Source organism: Mobula hypostoma, chromosome 10 (assembly GCF_963921235.1).
Source record: "Mobula hypostoma chromosome 10, sMobHyp1.1, whole genome shotgun sequence".
NCBI classification, from domain to species: Eukaryota; Metazoa; Chordata; class Chondrichthyes; order Myliobatiformes; family Myliobatidae; genus Mobula; species Mobula hypostoma.
In genome coordinates this window covers 105,639,860-105,659,421 of record NC_086106.1, presented here as the reverse complement: position 1 = coordinate 105,659,421, position 19,562 = coordinate 105,639,860, and the positions used below count along the sequence as shown (strand labels likewise).

The 19,562-nt window shown below is 40.2% G+C and overlaps 1 protein-coding gene across 1 annotated transcript in view; it reads left to right on the top strand.

The window, feature by feature from the left end:
- Positions 1-19,562, top strand: part of LOC134353092 (zinc finger MYM-type protein 3-like) — a 108,763-nt gene that overhangs the window by 31,732 nt on the left and 57,469 nt on the right. Inside the window, exons 2-4 of the mRNA XM_063060985.1 lie at positions 189-1,067; positions 19,301-19,374; positions 19,479-19,545. Coding sequence (XP_062917055.1) covers positions 212-1,067; positions 19,301-19,374; positions 19,479-19,545 — 997 coding nt within the window. The 5' untranslated portion in view covers positions 189-211. The remainder of the gene's footprint in view (positions 1-188; positions 1,068-19,300; positions 19,375-19,478; positions 19,546-19,562) is intronic.

Genomic DNA, 19,562 nt, shown 5'->3' with positions numbered 1-19,562 from the left:
AGAGAATGGGAGAAAGCATAACTTAATTTAGGTGTATCACCTGACTTAAATTTGCTATCACTTTTCAAGACTCTAATGAAGAATTGTCATCAATTTCCTGGTTGTACAGTGACTGTTTAACTGTCTGTTTGTAGCGGTCTTTGCAAAGGACTTGTTTAACCAATATTTCTCTCTGTATTTCCCTATAGTTTGTGTGCACTATCTTAAAAAAATGGATGCTGGCAGTGTTGCAGAATCTACCAAATGTCTTCCTAAAGAAAGTGTCCAAAATAACAGTAGTAATCGGTCAACTGTGGTCATGGATATTTCATTCGATTCTGCAGAGCCTTGTTCAGAAAAGGCTCAAAATTCCACTACTGATGAAGGAAGTTCTCTTAAGCCACCCCCTGTTAATGAGCAAGTCACAGTAAAACTGAATACTGATGGAGGCAATGAGGTGTGGATTAAACCAAAAAACTTCAGCGAAGGAAATGGTGAAAGAAGAGAACTTGGGGCATTTTATAATGACTCTCCTTTAGGGAAAGGACACACTGGTCCTTCGTTATACAGACTGAATGATCCTTGCAGACCAGATGAAGAGGGAAGTGCTATGGATTATATGTTAGAATCAGTGGAAGCTGCATCCAACAAAGGGACAACTGATGTGAAAGAGATTTCTGCGAATGACCGTGCTCTGCTTTCTTCTGAAAACCAACCTGAGCACATGGACACATTATTGAAGGCGGATGGCCCAGAAGCACCTGAAACAGAGAGGCCTATGGACAATGTAGTTGTTAAAGGCAGTGCAGCAATAGAGTCTAATTTGGAAGGGAATGATGAAATGGTTGATGATGGTCAACACCCTCCCTCTGATAAAGAGGGCAGATCACTATTGCCTCAGGGTGAAGATGTGACTGAACTGCCTCGTGTCAAGGCCGAGGAGCCTCGGACCACAGAAGTAATCTGTGAAGCAGCTGATGCACAAGATAATGCTTTGGAAGGGAAACAAAAGTCTGGAAAAGAAAGTAACACTTGTAAGTCTAGATCTAAAAGATCTTCCAGTGCAGGATCTTCGACAATGATTGAAGGTGAGCATCTATTATTTTCTGGAACTGGTTCTCTCAGCTTCCTGTTATAGATCAGTAGGTAAAAATATCATAGAACATAAAACAGTACAGCGCATTACAGTACCCTGACCATGATGAAGTGCTGACTTATATAAACAAATTCCACGATTAACCTAACCCTTCTCTCCCTTAACCGTCTATTTTTCTTGTATCCATTGTCTATCTAAATCTCTTAAATGGCCCTGTTGTATCAGCCTCTAACACCCACCCTCCAGTTCTGCATTCCAGGCACCCACCATTCTGTGTAGTTAAAAAAGCACTACCTCTGACATCTCTCCAAGCTTTACTTCACTCAATTGAAATGAGTGTTCTTCGGTATTGGCTATTGCCCCCTGAGAAAAAAGTCTGACCACACTGTCTATTCGTCTCGTAATTTTATACACTTCTGTCAAGTTGATAAAGGGCTTATTGAGGGTTAGACACAACACCTATCCCCCTTTTCTGTAAAGAGAAAAGCTCTATCTTGCTCAACCTATCCTCATGCGATTGTGCACTTTCCTTCATTGCACCAGCAACTTCTCCTGTTCCCAACTCCCCAAATGATACTTCAATGAATCCCTGGTGGCATAAAAGTTGTACCTTGCATGAATTTATTCTGGTAGATGCTGGTTCTTTACTTAAGTACACAAATAGAGGAAAAAATATATTGGAACCACTTGTATGGTCTGAGTTCTGAAGGCAGATAACCCCTCTATATTCTCCAGCTTTTCTATCAGATTCCTGTTCTATTTCCTCATAGAATCTCTTTTAAGCAACAGTTGCAAATATTTCCCTGGAGAGTACAAGCTAACCTTCTGTCTCATTTTCAGTTATTTCTAGCCTATACATTCATCTTCTAAAATTTATTCTGTAATTTTGTGGTTTTCATACAAAAAGTTCTCGCCTCTATGGTAAGTCAAAGTAAAAGCAGAAGAGAGGGCACACAAGGAAGCCAAAGCTAGTGGGAAGATGGAGGACTGGGAAGCTTTTAAAAACTTCGAAGGAAACTAAGAAGGTCATTAGGAAGGAAAAGATGAATCATGAAAGGAAGTTGATGACTAATATCAAAGAAGATACTGAAAGCCTTTTTTTAAAGTATATAAAGGGTAAAAGAGAGTTGAGGGTAGATATAAGGCTAATAGGAAATGACACGAGATATTGTAATGAGAGACACAGATGGCAGAGCAACTGAATGCATGTTTTGCATGGCTTCATAATGGAAGACATCTGCAGTATACTGGACACTCAAGAGCGTCAGGGAAGTGAAGTTCGTGCAGTGAAAATTACGACTGAGAAGGTGCTCAGGAAGCTTGATGGTCTGAGGGTGGATAAATCTCCTGGACCTGATGGAATGCACTCTCAGGTTCTGAAGGAAGAAGCTGGAGAGATTGTGGAGGCATTACTAACAATCTTTCAAGAATAGATTCTGGCATTGTACCGGATGACTGGAAAATTGCAAATGTTACCCTGCTATTTAAGAAAGGTGGGAGGCAGCAGAAAGGAAACTATAGACCTGTTAACCTGACATCAGTGGTTGGGAAGTTGTTGAAATCGATAGTTAGGGATGAGATTATGGAGTACCTGGAGGCACATGACAAGATTGGCCTAAACCAGCATGGTTTCCTGAAAGGAAAAATCTTGCCTGACGGATCTACTGCTATTCTTTGAGGAAATTACAAGCAGGGTAGACAAAGGAGATGTAGTGAATTTGGATTTTCAGAAGGCCTTTGACAAGGTGCTGCATGGGAGGCTGCTTAGCAAGATAAGAGCCCATGGAGTTACAGGGGAGTTACTAGCATGGGTGGAGCATTGGTTGATCGGCAGAAAACAGAGAGTGGGAGTAAAGGGATCATATTCTGGCTGGCTACCGGCCATCAGAGGAGTTCTACAGGGGTTGGTGTTGGGACTGCTGCTTTTTACAATGTATGTCAATGATTTGGACTATGGGATTAATGGATTTGTGGCTAAATTTGCTGATGATACAAAAATAGGTGGAGGAGCAGGTAGTGTTGAGGAAACAGAGAGCCTGCTGAGAGACTTAACTAGTTTAGGGGAATGGGCAAAGAAGTGGCAAATGAAATACATTGTTGGAAAGTATATGGTCATGCACTTGGTGGAAGAAATAAACGGGCTGAGTATTATTCAGATAGGGAGGGAATTCAAAATGCAGAGATGCAAAGGTACAAGATACCCTAAAAGTTAACTTCCAGGTTGAGTTGGCGGTGAAGAAGGCGAATGCAATGTTGGCATTCATTTCTGGAGGTATAGAATATAAGAGCTGGGATGTGAAGTTGAGGCTTTATAAGGCACTCGTAAGACCACACTTGGAGTGCTGTGTGCAGTTTTGGGCTCCTTATTGTAGAAAAGATGTACTGACATCGGAGAGGGTTCAGAGAAGATTCATGAGAATGATTCCAGGAATGAAAGGGTTATCGTATGAGGACTGTCTGGCAGCTCTTGGACTGTATTCCCTGGAGTTCAGGAGAATGAATGGCGATCTCATAAAAACATTCTGAATGTTAAAAGGCCTGAAGGGATTGGATATGGCACAGCTATTTTGAATGATAGGCAAGTCTAGGACAAGGGGGCATGACTTCAGGATTGAAGGATGTCCATTTAGAACAGGAATGCGGAGAAATTACTTTAGTCAGAGGGTGGTAAATCTGTGGAATTTGTTGCCACGAGCGGCTGTGGAGGCCAAGTCGTTGGTGCATGTAAGGCAGATATTGATAGGTTCTTGATCAGCCAGGGCATCAAAGGGTAGGGGAGTGGGGATGACTGGAAGAATTGGACAGCAGATGATTGAATGGTGGAGAAAACTCGATGGGCCGAATGGCCTACTTTTGCTCCTTTATCTTATGGTCTTAAATAGGTCTTTTTGATTTAACTTGGTGACTTTTGTATATCAAGAAAGACCCTCTTGAGTTTTTAGTTTAAATAAAGCTTCCCCTCATAAAGTTGTCTGATAAGAGCTTGGTAATGCTCTGTACTATCTTTTCCATTGCCTGTAATATGGAGGTATTGCATTAAAGCAGGAGCCAATGAGCTGGAGACCCTATTGGGTTTGCAGCAGACGCAATGTTTTACCTGATTTATTTGATTGTGAATGGGACCCTCAAAAAAAAAAGTTAATTTGATCTTCCCATATCAGTTCAGATGGTGGAATATGGAGCAACGGACTGGAGGAACTCAGTGGGTCAAAAAGAATTAGTGTGTTGGGAGAAGGATTTGTTGATGTTTAGGCGCGAAACTTTGAACCATAACTAGAGCGGAAAGGAAGATAGCCAGTATAAGTTGGAGTGGGGATGGTGAGACAGTGGCTAGTAGATGATGGGAGTGGAGGATGACAGAAGGATTTCAATAGGGGAAGGGTCCAGTTTGGAGAGAGGCGGGTAGATAAAGAGGTGAAAAGGCTAGGAGAGAAGCAAGCAAGGCTACCTTTCTTGGAATCTGATAAGGAAGGAAGGATTCCCACAAAGACCTGTAAACCCCTGACCTTTTCCATGGCCAGGTTGAGGCCCAATGCAGATTATTCTATCAGGGTGGTCCACAACCCAACTGTATGAAGATTTGATTTTACCAATTTCAGTTAACTCTCACCTGTGATTTATTCCCCCCCCCCGCAGTCTTCTCACTTTAATCTATTTTTCATCACCCATCATTTTTCCCCTCCTGTTTCCATTCACCTACTACACATATATTTTACCCTACACATCCCCTCTCCCCCATAAAGTTCCTGACCTTTCCCCTAAAGGTTCCCATTACCACCAGCTGATCAGATTCTAGTGTTTCTGTTCCTACTTTATTATCTTCCTAGTTGTCTCCTCCCTTCCATCCACCCTCTCCATCTGGCTTTTTCTTTGCTTCCATTTTTCATACACTTGGCTCTGTCTCCCAACTTAACTCTTCCCCAAGTCGCTCCATCTATCCATCGTCCTTTAAATCTTCTTCAATGCACCAGTCAGCTTCTGGCCTCAGTTCTCACCAATCCCCTTTGTGTACCAGCCATTTTCCTTCTCAACTCTTAGTTCTTCTGCAGTGTTGACAGTCTCTTCACCCCCACCTTCACCTCCATACAAATGCTGCTCCATCAACTGGGTGCTCCAGTAGTTCTTTGCTCCTGATTCTGATTTCTTTTCAGTACTGCTCCTGACTTAAATCTGTCCTGTCCTGACTTCTACTGGCTTTACTGGAAAACTGCTGTATTGTTTGTATAAAAGCTACTGATGTTTGTTTGAAAGTTTGATCCTGCATGCTTACAATAATTATTCTAGCCTAGCCTAACCCTCTTTCTGAAGAATAATATCTAATAGGAATTTTGCATCATTTTCTGATTTACCTTTTTGGAATAGAAAAACCATAATTTAAGAATAGAGTAAGATAATTGGAATTGACCTTTTGTTTGATAAAGAGTTGAATCCAATTTAATGTGTTTTTCCCTCAAAAGCTGGAAATTAGTCCTCTTCAATTAGGGTTTTTAGTTTGGATATCAGTTCCTGGGCTTTCCATGTGGTGTGTTCCAGATTTGAATATTCCCATGTGGTGACGGGGAGTTGTACAAACTCTGGGATTAAAATAATTTTCTCTTTCCCTTTATTATTATTTTCATACTGAAATTTTTGGCTGCTGACTCACTTGGGATGTTTATCCTAACTAGTGTAGTTTTTTCAAAATCAGATGACACTTTTTAGTTCTTGAAATGGTGCCATCTGATTATAGTGCCTCTCCATGTTGATACTTACAGAATGCATCACAGTTTCAATAATATATATCTAAATAAAAGTTGATATTTTGATAAAGATAAAATTTGCTCTATATTTACTGCATTGCTAAGTTCTGTGTCACCCACAGACATTGGAATTATATTTGCAACATTGTTGTTCGTCCATCATTGACATCGATGAGGACCTCGACACCATAATGATGGTGTCGAGACTAGCACGTGATTTGGATTTAAGTGAGGGAAAGTTGCGCAGCATCAGCCTCACTCTCTCTTCCCAATTCCCATCTGGATCCAGTGGCGAGACAGAGTCTGACGGCTGGAGATGGGACTAGGCGCAGTGGATGACCAGGACGTCTTCTGTGTCTTGTCCTGCTCTACACGTTCCACGATGCTTGCAGAGACCGCCTTCCTGACCGTTGGACCTTCCTTGGGTCTCGTCCGCTCAATCCGCTGGAGTCTGTCTTCACATGCTGGGATAGACAACTCCCTATCTCACCGAGGGGTTGAGACCCGTCGGCTACCCTCATCTGGTTTAGCCGGCTTGTCGAAGCCGTTGCCCGGGGTGTAGCCACTGTCACATGCAAACAGCTACGGGGAGCCATGGGTGAGAGCTGAGTGCCAGGTGGGGACCAAAGGTGGACTAACCGCCCTGAAAAGGATGCGACATGTTCCTCCACCAGAGGTGCTACCCCTCCCTGACACCTCATACACCCCATTTGCAACAACTACATCAAAGAACAAAATTACTAGTTTTTTATGCTTTCTGGAGGCACTAACTGTGTATATCTCTATCATAAGGTTTTTGTTCATCAGAACAAAACTTATTTTCTGACATCATTGAAAATATCAGATGGCATTTGTCTTTTGAAGTCTACATTCAGGTTTTCAACAGATAATTCATCAAAGAACTTAAAAATGTATGAGTCAAGTGCAATTTAATTTGCCTTTTATTTTTCTTTTATTAGTGTAGACTTAATCATCCTCCCAGAACTAGCAGGCTAGTTACCAATTTTACACCTTTGCACTCTTTATGAATGGGTTATAGTATTGGCAATCCCCCCTGTTCTTTGGTACCATGTTCATATCCAAGAAGTAGTGAAAGATTTGAGTTGCATCATCCTTTATCAATTTGCCCTAATAATTACTTCTGCAACATTATCTGCCCTCTTCATGAGGAAAAGATGCGAAGGTCTCATTGGGAACTCCAGTCACATACTCTGTACAAGAAGATTTTTTTTTGTCTGTAATTGCCATGCTGTTTTTAAACTGTACTGTTCCTATTTGTAATTTTTTGGGTTCCCTTTTATGATGCTTTCTATTTTTTTTCCCTTGGCACTTTGTGTTGTCTTTATTTAAAATTCTCCCCTAACCGAGTGTGTTCTTTGTTCTCAGCTTGTATTCTAAACTTGACATTTGTCAAATACCATAAATAACTTTATCTGTCAGGGATATTTGCTTTTCAATGTTCTGCCTTTACATTTCATGGGAATGTTTCTCTTTTTGCTCAACTACAGCTTCCTTGGGAAATCTCCCCCGCGCGCCCCCCCCCCCATTAAGATGGCTAAATCCCTTCATAAGTCATTCAAATGGACTCCCGACTGGGTCTATTCACTGATTTTTTTTATATAGCTTCCATAACTAGGTGAAACGTGATAGACTTATGATCATGTTTACACATAATATCAATATGTGTAATTCATGTATCACACTTCATTCCTTTAATATATAATTAAGCCTGGTTCTCTTATTGAAAACCCAATGTGAAAATAGTGCTGCAGGATAACACAATGTCTGTGCTGACATGGATTTGTTTTATAGTAACCGCTGAATTCCATGGAATCCAGTGCATGATAATTTGGTTGTATTTAAAAAGCCTCCAATATACAAAGAAAGATCGAGGGGATTCTTTGCCCTTCAAAATAAAACTTGTGTTCGTCACCTTCCCAATTCCTCTCATCCTAATTTTGATTCTCTTTTACGATCTCTTTTAGTTACGAGCTTTCTTATCCCCTGTTGGAAGTACCTGCTAAGTTACAGCACTGTTTAGTGAATTTAGTGAGAATTGATCAGTCCGCTGTTTTACCATGCAGGTGAATGAATAAGAATGACAGCTGCTTGGGTGCTTGTATTTAAAAAAAAATCTGATCAGTGTTCTTTCTAATTTACTAAAGGTTGGAATGCTTTCTCTGTCATTCAAGAGTGAAGTCAGTGATCAAACAGTGGATATTAGCATGACTTAATACAGTAATTGCTTAAGATTATGGCAACAAAAAGAGTAGCTAACTTGCTGCTTTTAAACAAAATGAGACCTGTTAGTTTTATCCACACTCACCCCGTCTAATAAGCTACAGGAAATTTTTGCCATTGTTTGTCCTCCAGAAGCCCTTCTAAGGCTTATCAGGAGGCTGCAGCATTATTCTTTGAAAGTTTGTGTTTTTTGGTTTTGGGAAGCAGATTAAACCTCATCTTTCCTATATTGGTGGCCCCTGAAGTACATTAACCCTCTTGTTAGCAGCTTGCTGACTTAAAACGGCAGCCGTTTTGGCACTATTTGACACAAAAGTGTAAACTAATATTCTAATACAATGCTGAAAAAAGGAAAAGTAAAATTATTCTAAAAGGCTTGGTCAGTTGTTTGCTCAAATGAATGTAAATGTCTATTTATATATATGCATTTGTGCAATTAAGAGTGAACACCTGCAGAACAGGAAAGATACAAGTATGAATTGAAGATTGGCTGACTGGTAGTGTGGGAATGAAAGGCTGCCAGAGAATAGTGCTGTTCCGCAGGGGTCAGTTTTGGGATCCCCTTCTCTAAACGTTGTATATCATTGATTTGGATAATGAAATTGGCCTTGTGACCGAGTTTGCTGATGATACAAAGATAGGTTGAGGGTCAGGTGGTGTTGAGGAAGCAGGGAGTTTGCTGAAGGACTTAGATTAGGAGAATGGGCAAAGGAGTGGCAGATGGAATACAGTACGGTCATTCACCTTGGTAGAAGGAATAAAGGCATAGACTATTTTGTAAATGGTGCAAAGGGACTTGGGACTCATGCAGTATTCCCTAAAGATTAACTTCCAAGCTGAGTCAGTGGTAAGGAAGGCAAATGCAATGTTGGCATTCATTTGAGAGGGCTAGAACATAAAAGAAAAGATGTAATGTTCAGGCTGAATAAGACATTGGTCAGACTGCCCTTGGAGTATTGTGAGCAGTTTTGGGCCCCTTGTCTAAGAAAGGGTGTGCTGGCATTGGTGAGGGTCCAGAGAAGGTTCAGGAGAACGATTCCAGGAATGGAAAGGTTAATGTGCGAGGAGTATTTGATGGCACTGGGCCTGTACTTGCTTGTGTTCAGGGAAGAATGGGGAGGGGTGAGATCTCATTGACTATTCATTGAAATCTATTGAATAGTCAAATGCCTAGACGGGGGTGAGGGACATGCTGAGGATGTTTCCTGTAGTGGATGAGTCTAGGAATAGACGGCATAGTCTCTGAATATAAGGATGTTCCCTTTAGAATAGAAATAAGGAAGAATTTCTTTAGCCAAGAGGTGGTACATCTGTGGAATTCTTTTCTGCAAATGGCTGGGGAGGCCAAGCCATTGGGTATGTTGAAAACGGAGGTTGAAAGTTTCTTGATTAGTAAGGGCATCAAAGGTTAAAGGGAGAAAGCAGGAGATTGGGGTTGAGAGGGAAAATAAATCAGCCATGATGGAATGGCAAAGCAGACCTGATGGGCTGAATGGTGTAATAATTCTGCTTCTATATCTTATATCTTAAGTCACGTCTACACTTTTAATCAATGAATGCAGAAAGGGGTTCTGATCGTTCAGTGATAATGGTGACTGACTGTGGTGAACAACGAATGGAATGGCACATGAGGGTAACAGTTGCACCTTCAAACTGACGTGCTTTTATTTTCTGTTTCTGTTCAAACTGTCATGCATCATTGATAATTCCAGTTGATAGAGTTGTAAGGTGACTTGTGTTGAAAGCCAGCAGCTTCACTTCACACCAGCTGTTGTTGTCTTGTGAGGAAAGTGCCGTTAGAAGGCAATCAAGGTCAAATCAACTTTGGCAAGGGGTTACAAGAAAACCTCATACAGGGTTGAAATTTGCATTTGGCTGTTTGCTAGTACTCCATTTTTAGCCAACTCACCATCACCCTCACCTGTACTTTCCAACCCTCAACTCAAAATGGGCTTCTAGAATTTTACCATCAAACTGTTTGAAATCTGATGAAAAGTAAAATGCCATCTGAATTGTTTCGAGGATCTTTAGCATTGAATGCTAATAAATATTTATTGCACCACAATTGTTACTCTTTTCCTCTGTCTCAAAGTGGTTGCCCCAATTAGCCGAAGTTTCGTGGAAATAGTTTAAAAGGTATTTTAAAGAAAGTCAAACTGAGTAACAAATTATGTATTTAAATGAAATACAGAACAAATTAGAACACTATCAATAGTGCTACAGTATAAAACTCTATTTGTTCCTAATACTTATGGAGGAATTCATGCAGTGCACGCAATGGAAAAAAAATCAGTGTCGATACCTAGTGCCTTCATACAAAGCTGTTGGCGATTGCATCCTCCAAATCTTCATTTTCATTGTAACATTCATGATGATTGTCGATAGATAGTTTCAAATTCTTCATAGTTCCTAACTTGAAGTAGTGAAATTGTTTAACTTTCACTTTTGGTCGTTTCTGGCATCTCCAAGCCCACATGCTTGAAGCCGCAGTAAGCAAAATAGTTGTGAGCTGTTTTATTGTCCATTTCTTGCCAACTATTTTTGAACACACAAACAAGTGCGTGCAACTGACAATAGTTAGAACCTGTTTGGCAAGTCTCCTGCTCCAATTAAGTGGCATAGTGTCCCAAATAAATCAAAAGGATCCCAGCAATTTTCTGGATTTGATTTTGTTCCTTAAGCATTGTCCCAACTGAGCTGCTGTCGCAATTAACTGGAATCTGCTGTATCCACAAAGATTTTAGAGTTTGGTTGCAGCTAAGTAAACAGAAATGGAAAATATCAATTCTTAGGATGTCTGGTTGTTAATATGAAATGATGCTTCTAAGTTTAGTGAGCTAAGGGAACATAAATAGAACAACATTTGACTCCTTGTGTCTTGTGAAATTATTGAGATCATATCTGATCTTGTTACTTTTGTGCGTTTATCTGATATCCCTTGTATATAAGGATCTATTGTCTGTGGAATTAAGTCACTTAAATTATGATTTGATTCTCAACAATTGTTGGATTGCTGAGGACATCTGGTTTTACAACTCTATGGTTCAATGGTCAGTATAATATTTAAATAAATTATTGACAGTATTTAAAATTCACAGCTGCCATGGTAGGATTTGAGTTTTGGGTTTTGTCCAGGCCTTAATTTAATTGTTGCACCACTGTTATTCCCTGGGACACCCTAACACAGGGGATAGGTGATGCATCAGTGTAATTTTTGGGAACAGCACGAGATTATACCAGTTGCGGAAGCTCGGATGTTAAAAATAAATTGTGTTTCTATCCTCTGTGTCCTATTTGACATGTATCCTACATGTAGCGGCCTTATAGATTTGTTATACTAACATGATGCGCCCTCAGCTCAAACATACGGTTGTTCATGAGTCAAGGGTATGCATTTGATCCTTCATTAGCAATTGACAGTTGTGAAGCGATGAAACTTTAGTTTTATTCTTTGGAGTAAATGGAGACTATCTGGCTGAGATCAAAAAGATGTTTGAGCACATGTATTGGAGGATATAGGGATTGTGCAGATAAGCATTTAATGACACATGACAGTGATATTAAACCTGATACTGAAAGTGTATTTGACGGACAGAATTGGCCATTGTATTGATGCTGCTGGCTTTTGGATCCAAATGGTCTACTCCTGTTTCTTATTTTTACCTTGTGTTATTACTGTATTAAGGAAAAATGTGTGACATGATTACAGTTCCTGTTTGCACCTTTTTGATTCCTTTTATTAATTGTACATGTGGTGAGCTACTTAATTCAGTACTTAACTGAATGCCATTCTAGTTGGGTGTGAACTTTGTTGCATCAAAGGCAATGCAATAATCCTTGCAAACAAATTGTCTTCTGCAGATAGTTACAATTTCATCATTATCCTTTTGCAAGAAGTTTGTGAACACTTTGCAGTTACCTGAATTTCTGCATTATTTACTCAAAGTGTGGTCTGATCTTTTAAGTCACAATTAGACAAACACAATCTGCCTAAACTAGTAACACACACACCTTTCATGTCTTTATTGAACACATTGTTTAATCATTCACAGTCCAGGCTGGAAAAAAGTAAGTGAATCCTTGTATTTATTAACATAGTCTGACCAGAAACCAGATTTCCTGTAGCTCAATTGGGTTAAGGTCTGGACTATGACTTGGCAATTCCAAAACATGAATTTTCTTCTTTTTAAACCATTCTATTGTTGATTTGCACTTGTTTTTCGGATCACTGTCTTGTTGCATCATCCAACTTCTATTAAGCTTCAGGTGATAGACTGCTACCCTGACATCCTCTTGTAAAATTTCTTGATACAATTTTGAATTCAGTGTTCCCTCAATGATTGAAAGCTGTTCGGGCCCTGAGTGTGCAAAACAGCCACAAACCATGATGTTTCTTCCACCATGCTTCACAGATGACATGAGGTTTTGGTGTCGGTGTGCAGTGCCGTTTTTCCTCCAAACATAGTGGTGTGCAATTCTGCCAAAAAAGTTCAACTTTTGTCTCATCTGTCCAAACAATACTGTCCCAGAAGCGTTGTGGAACATCCAGGTGGTCTTTTGCAAACTTGAGACGTGCAGCAAAGAGGTTTTTTTTGAGAGCAGTGCTTTCCTCCGTGGTGTCATTCCATGAACACCATTGTTCAGTGTTTTCCTGATAGTGGACACATGAACAGAGACTTTAGCAAGTCGTAGAGATTTCTGCAGGTCTTGTGCTGTTACCCATGGGTTCTTTTACACCTCTTTCAGCAACGCACATTGTGTTCTTGGTGTGATCTTTGCAGGATGCCCACTCCTAGGGAGAGTAGCAACAGTGCTGAATTTCCTCCATTTGTAGACAATTCCCCTTACTGTGGACTGATGAACACTCAGATCTTTAGAAATGCTTGTACCCTTTTTCCAGCTTCGTAGATCTCCACAGTTCTTCTAAGGTCCTCTGAAAGTTGTTTTGATTAGGGCGTAGTGCACATAAATAGAGCTTGCTCTTCTCAAGAAACATCTGTCAGTAACCTGACTTCGTGTTTTTATTTTTTTTAATTTATATTAAAAAAAATATGTAGTAGGGCACCCCTACAACCCACACCTCCAATCTCATCTCATTGATTGGAACACCCGTCCCAAATAGCTTTTGTAGAAGGCATTACCCCGGAGGTTCACATTCTTTTTTGAACTTGGGCTGTGATTGTTTAAATGGTGTACTTAGTATCGATGAGAAGATGTACAATTGTATGTGTGTTATTAGTTTTGGCAGATTGTGTTTGTCTTTTATTATGACTTAGATGAAGATCAGACCACAATTTATGAGTAATTAATACAGAAAACCGGGTAATTGCAAAAGGTTCACAAACTTTTACAACTGTACTCTTTCAGGACCATCTTTCCATTTCAGCATTCTACTGTCAACATTGAACCCTTACCCTTGTATTGCTTACACCCAGACTGTTTTAGAGGTATTAAGTCTGTTGATTTTTATCTTGCCTTGGGGATCAAAATGCTTCGGTTAGGCAATAGTAAGTGTTAATTTCACAAATTTATTGCACATGCCCTCTGTTGTGGACATGTCTCACAGTAAATGGATGAGACAGAAATGTTAGTCATGAGGAATTAACATTTTACTTGACACTGGTACCTAATTCTGCTGCTATGTCTTATAGTCTAAATTAATAAAATATCTGAAGGAAAACTATTGAAAGGATATATATAGATATATAGATAGAGAGATAGGTGTGTGTGTATATATATATATATATATATATATATATAGGCAGATGAATAGGAATAATGGTATAGCTCTGTCAAAGACACACGACAAGCACAGTGAAACAACTACCTTCTTGTGCTGTTCGGTGATTCTGCATCTGATTTCACTGTGCTAGTTTCTGTAGTGTGGAGGAATCCATGCAAAAGTGAAGCAATAACTTACAAAAAAGAAACAAATCTATAAAGTTAGGCAGCATTAGCACCATTCAAAGTCTGATGGTGCAAAATTTCAGTTGTGAACAAAAGAGAATGCCGGTCTTTTTCGTAACAGTACAAGTACACCCAAAAAAAAAGAGCCACATTCACAATTTCTTTGAAAGCTAGCAGATAAACCTGATATTATGCCAAAATCACAAAAACATAGTGTCAGTAAGCATGTGGTTTTGGTATAATGAAAGATATGGATTTATGTATTAAAAGAGTATGTAGGGTGGAAGATGAATTTCCACTGCAAATAGGAAATTCATCGTATGTTTACATTTATAGGGTTTGAGGCTGGTGGGGGATGGGGAGCACTTAATAGTCCGTATCTTTTGGCTTCAGTGCCCCCTCACTGGGGACATGGGTGCTGTGGTAACATTACTTTTCAAACCTATGACCACCATCAGCTAGATGATTAACAGCAGCAAAAGTTGGGGATGCCTTTACCCTCAAGGTCCTTGTCAAGCAACTCATCTCAGCCTCATTGTAACTGTGTTTAAAATCCTTTTACTCATAGTGTAATATTTCTGAGAAAGTTCAAGAAGTAGCTTATTACCATATTTGTCGAGGCAATCTATGAATGGATATTAAAATAGCAAGAAGAAATCCATTGGACTATTTTCCATCCTATATCTGTTAAGGGGTACATTTGTTTTATTCATGAAGTTTAGTAGGCAACAACAGGAAACAATAAAGCAGTGCGTGGGCATTTTTGAGACACCTAGGAAGAAAGTAGGAGGCATTGAATGAGATATCCAGTACTGCTATTCACTGTGCTGATGGAATTTTACAGGACATTACTGTTAAATCCAGTACAAAGGGTCAGCTCTTATTGGCTTTGTACATCTGTCCATGAAAGCATAGGCAGGATCAGCATTGCCACGTCCTTTTGGACAGAAAGTCCTAGCTTCACACCATAATTTGAAGTACAGGTCCGAAATCCTTGGGCCCAGTTGCATTTTGGAATTCAGAATTTTTTGGATTTCAGAATCCCTCCTTATTGCGGATACAAAAAAACATGTATGCTCAAGTCCCTTATTTAACCTGTCTTAGTGTGGTGCACTTCTGGACCTGGCGGAGCTCCGGACCTGCGCACATCCTCCCGTATACTTTAAATCATCTCTAGATTACTCACAATACCTAATACAATGTAAATGCTATGTAAATAGTTGTTATACTGTATTGTTTAGGGAATAATATCAAAGATTTTTTATTTCCAACAAAAACATTCAATAAAACATAAAAATACACAGCTTCAAACGAACCGAATCAAACACATGGTAAATGACTTACTGGAATAAATGTGGAACGTCACTGTCACTATAAAACTTCAGTAACTTGTCTTTCTGTTTCTTTAAATCATATACAGTGATAGTTCCGACACCATATCCTTCAGTAAGATGCTGCACAGACATATCACGATCACGCTTCTGCAATAACTCCACTTTCTGCATTATTGATAATGATAGATGCTTCCTTCTCTTTTTCTCATTATTACCCATAGGGGTATCTGTGACTCTTTTTGACATTTTCACAGTGAAATTAAACACAATGTCAACAGTGAACACAAAATATCAGCGAACAGCAAATGCACATTTAACCAGTACGAGCGCTGAGCCACAACTGACGTCTGGCAGCCTCTGCTAGTGCTGCCACGTCACACCTGAGTGACGTCAGCTGTTGGCGAGGAAAAACTTTGGTTTTCGGAGCTTTTTGGATTTCAGAATTTTGGATAAGGGATTATGGACCTTACCATCCTGCTAAATGGGCATAATTCTGCAAAGACTAGCAGCATGAGACTGGCTGTCTGGGAGCTGCTGTAGATTATTAGCAACAGCTGAATTGTGTCGCAGCACAATATGTACATTTAAAGTACCTAGTACATCCGTCACTTTATTACTGACAGCATGTCAAAGAATCACATGTGGTTCAGTGAGGAATGTAAAAGAGTATTCCAGGAATAGCATCAAGAGTTACCTAACAATAAGATGCCAACAATAGTGGAGTCAACATCTGAAAAAAATACACAACAGAGCTTGAACCATTTACAGCTGTCCTTGTAATGAAAAGGTCAAATAGATTCATTTTCTGAGTCTTGGCATCACTGAAGGCTTCTTCACCCAATTTGGTTTGCTTCATAATATTAAGGAATAGTTGAATGAATTAAAAACAGCAAGTCTTCTGTGCCAGTACTTACTAGCACTCCATGCCAGCATTTTTAGATAATGCTACAATAGAATTATTTACCTGGTGTGTAGGAAATTATCCTGATATGTCACAAATATAAAAAGCCAGAGAAATTCCGTTTGGTCAGCTGTCACTCCATGAGCCTACCTTCAGCAAGGTGACAATTTTTTTTTTGGGCACCGTGTCATCAAGTGTAACTGATTTATCAGCTTGGGTTTTGTCAGGGCCACTTGGTTCCACATTTCACTAACCTGGGTCTGAGCTTGGAAATGGAAGCCGAATTCCGGAAGTGCTTTGCTAACTGGAAATGGTGGAGCACCTAGTCACCAGTGTCCAGAAACTTAATAGGATGAGGCAAATGAGGAGAAAAGGAAGTTGGGGCTTCCCAAGAAATTTGATTTCTCATGATCTCCCACTACCTAATAAGACATAAGCTAGGAATATGTTGGGAAAGTTTTCCTTTTACCAATGTACCAATGCCCATAGCCGTGTACTTTTAGATAAGTAATAAAGATGTACTCGATAGAAGAGGTGGTTCAACTCTGACAGTATCTGAATACTTATCCTTCTTCCTAGACATTTATAACTTGGTATTCTTTAAACGGGAGTAAAGGGTGCTGGAAACCACCCTTTAGAGACTAGAGTTCATCTTGATCAGGAAAGGAGATCTTTCAAATTTAAAACAGCAGTTGACTTAACTTATCTTGAAACTAACAAGCAAATTGCACAAAATGCGAGAGCTCAGTGAAGGCTAAAGAATAAGAAAATGGGAATGCAGTGATTCAAGAAGGAGCAAAATGTTGGAGGAACTCAGTAGGCTACGCAGCATACGGAAAGGAGTGAACATTCGACGCTTTGGGCCAAGACCCATCTTCAGGACCAGAAAGGAAGGGAAGAGGGGGTGGCAGGGGTGTTAGTGGGGGGAAAGGGGAGGAAGAAGTACATGGTGATAGGTGAAACTGGGAGAGAGGGAGGAGGTGAAGTAAAGAGCTGGGAAGCTGATTGGTGAAAGAGATAAAGAGCTGGAGGAGTGGGGGGATCTGATGGGAGAGGATAAAAGACCATGGATGATGGGGTGGGGGGGGAGAGTACCAGAGGGAGGTGAGAAAGGATAACAGGAATGGGGAGTGTGAAAGCGAGAGGGGGATGGGTGGTGGCAATTACCAGGAGGTCGAGAAATCGATGTTCATGCCTTCAGGTTGGAGGCTACCAGTATACGGACAGTCGAAGCCTACATTGGTATTGCTCCCCAACTCTTCCTGTGCTGCACCAATGACTGCATTGGTGCTGATTCCTGCATCCATGCTGAGCTCATCGACTTCATCAACTTTGCTTCCAACTTCCATGCTGCCTGTTTCTCGATTGATCTCTCTGTGTGTCTCTGTCTTCATTTCTGGAGACAGTCCATCTACTGATATCTCGTTTATTACAGCTACCTGGGTTATACCTCTTCCCACCCTGTCACTTTTAAAAATGCCACCCTCTTTTCTCAGTTCTTCCGTCTCTGCTCTTGGGGTGAAGCTTTTCATTCCAGAACAAATGAGATGTCTTCTTTCTTCAAAGAAAGTCCTGATGATGGATCTCAGCCCAAAATGTTGACTCTATTCACTACCATAGATGCTTCCTGACCTGCTTGAATTCTTCCAGCATTTTCTGGGTGTTGCTCTTGATTTCCAGCATGGGCAGAATATCTTGAGTTGGTGAGGAGGGAGATAGTTTGTTGGAAGGCTGAATGTCGCCCCCTGCTGATTTCTGGTGACCCTACACTCTGAACCATAAACGCTGTCGACTTTCACTAATCCGACTACCTGTAATCTGGTTCCTTGGATAATCCAGCATTGATTTCAAATTTTCTGCGCAACTGTAATTTCAAATTTCCTGGGCCACTGTACCAATCTGCTGTGCATTGTTTTGGTTGCGCTAGATCTGTTCACGTGTTGGTGCGTTTTGTAAGCACAGATAGGTGATTCCTGCTTGTTTTCCTGCATTAATATCATTTGCGTGACGCGCGGCTGCCCGGCACCCACCAGCAGCAGGGGAGCTAGCGCGCACTGGGTCAGTCCGCCTTCTCACCCGCTTGCCGGCAGCCGCACACTGCCCTCCGGCGTCACCCGGCCGGCACTCTGTTCTCTTCTGCCTACGACCTCAGATCAGACGTGGCGACCCGCTGAATTTAAGCATAAATTTCCTAAGCGGAGGAAAAAAAATTAACGAGGATTCCCTCAGTAACTGCGAGTGAAGAGGGAAGAGCCTAGCACCGAATCCTCGGCTGCCTGGCGGTCACGTGAAATGTGACGTATAGAAGACCTCCTTTCTTCGACTTCTGCTGACCCAGATGTGCTGCCACTAACATCAACAGGTTTTGAAGAAACTCTTGTGCCAGTTTCAGCACCAGTTCCTGATACTTCACTCATTTTTCAAGATGAAGATGTTGATGATCCTGACAACCCCACACTTGTGGACATGTAACTTTGCCGGAAGGTATATTAAACGTCTCACTTTTAGAAGTGGAAGTGCTCAACTGTTCTGTATGAGCTAATTCCTGTACATTTACCTGTGCCCTTTATTTTATCTGTGCCTGTACAGTATATTGATTAAAATTTCACTTGCTACTCATTTAATATTTCTGTTCCATTATTATCTAACTTGTACTGATTTGCATGATATTTTAAAGGTATGATGAAGTGGTTAGCTATTGTTTAATGTGATCCTTCTGTAATTCGGTTTTTTCACTAATCTGGCACTCCTCAGGTCCCAGTGGTGCTGGATTTTAGAAGATCGACCTGTATATACTCTTCAAGGCATTAATTTTAATATAAAATTAAACAGTTAATAAAAACTCTTGTTGAAAGCTAAAATTGAAACAATTCATTACTTGTTATCTATTTTGTGCAATATATTTTAGCCTCCCAGTTCCTGAATTTTAATTTTTTTTCATGACGTGAAAGTTTAGGCTGACTTCTATTTGTTTTAGTTAGCAGTTTTGCCATATCCAATGGCATTGAATTAAATGCCTTTTGATTCTGTACCACGTTGAACTGTTAGAAGCTTGTTTTATGTTCTAAGATAAATGCCTAATTACTTTTTTTTACTTTATTAGTTAAAGTGGGAAAATCATCTTCATGTGAAACTGATACTGCAAGTGAAGATGTTGCGAAAGCTGAGAAGGATATGGTATTTATTTTCTGTACTAATTCTTACTGTGAAGTTAAAGCAATTCCTATTGATTACCACCGTGAGTAATGATAGTTCAGAAGAAACTGTGGTGTATTTTTCAGGAAAGTAAGGAAAAAGTCCAAAAGCCCTTGAAAACGGAAAATTGTTCATCCTCTAGGAAAACAAGTGGTAAGAGAAGCCGCTTA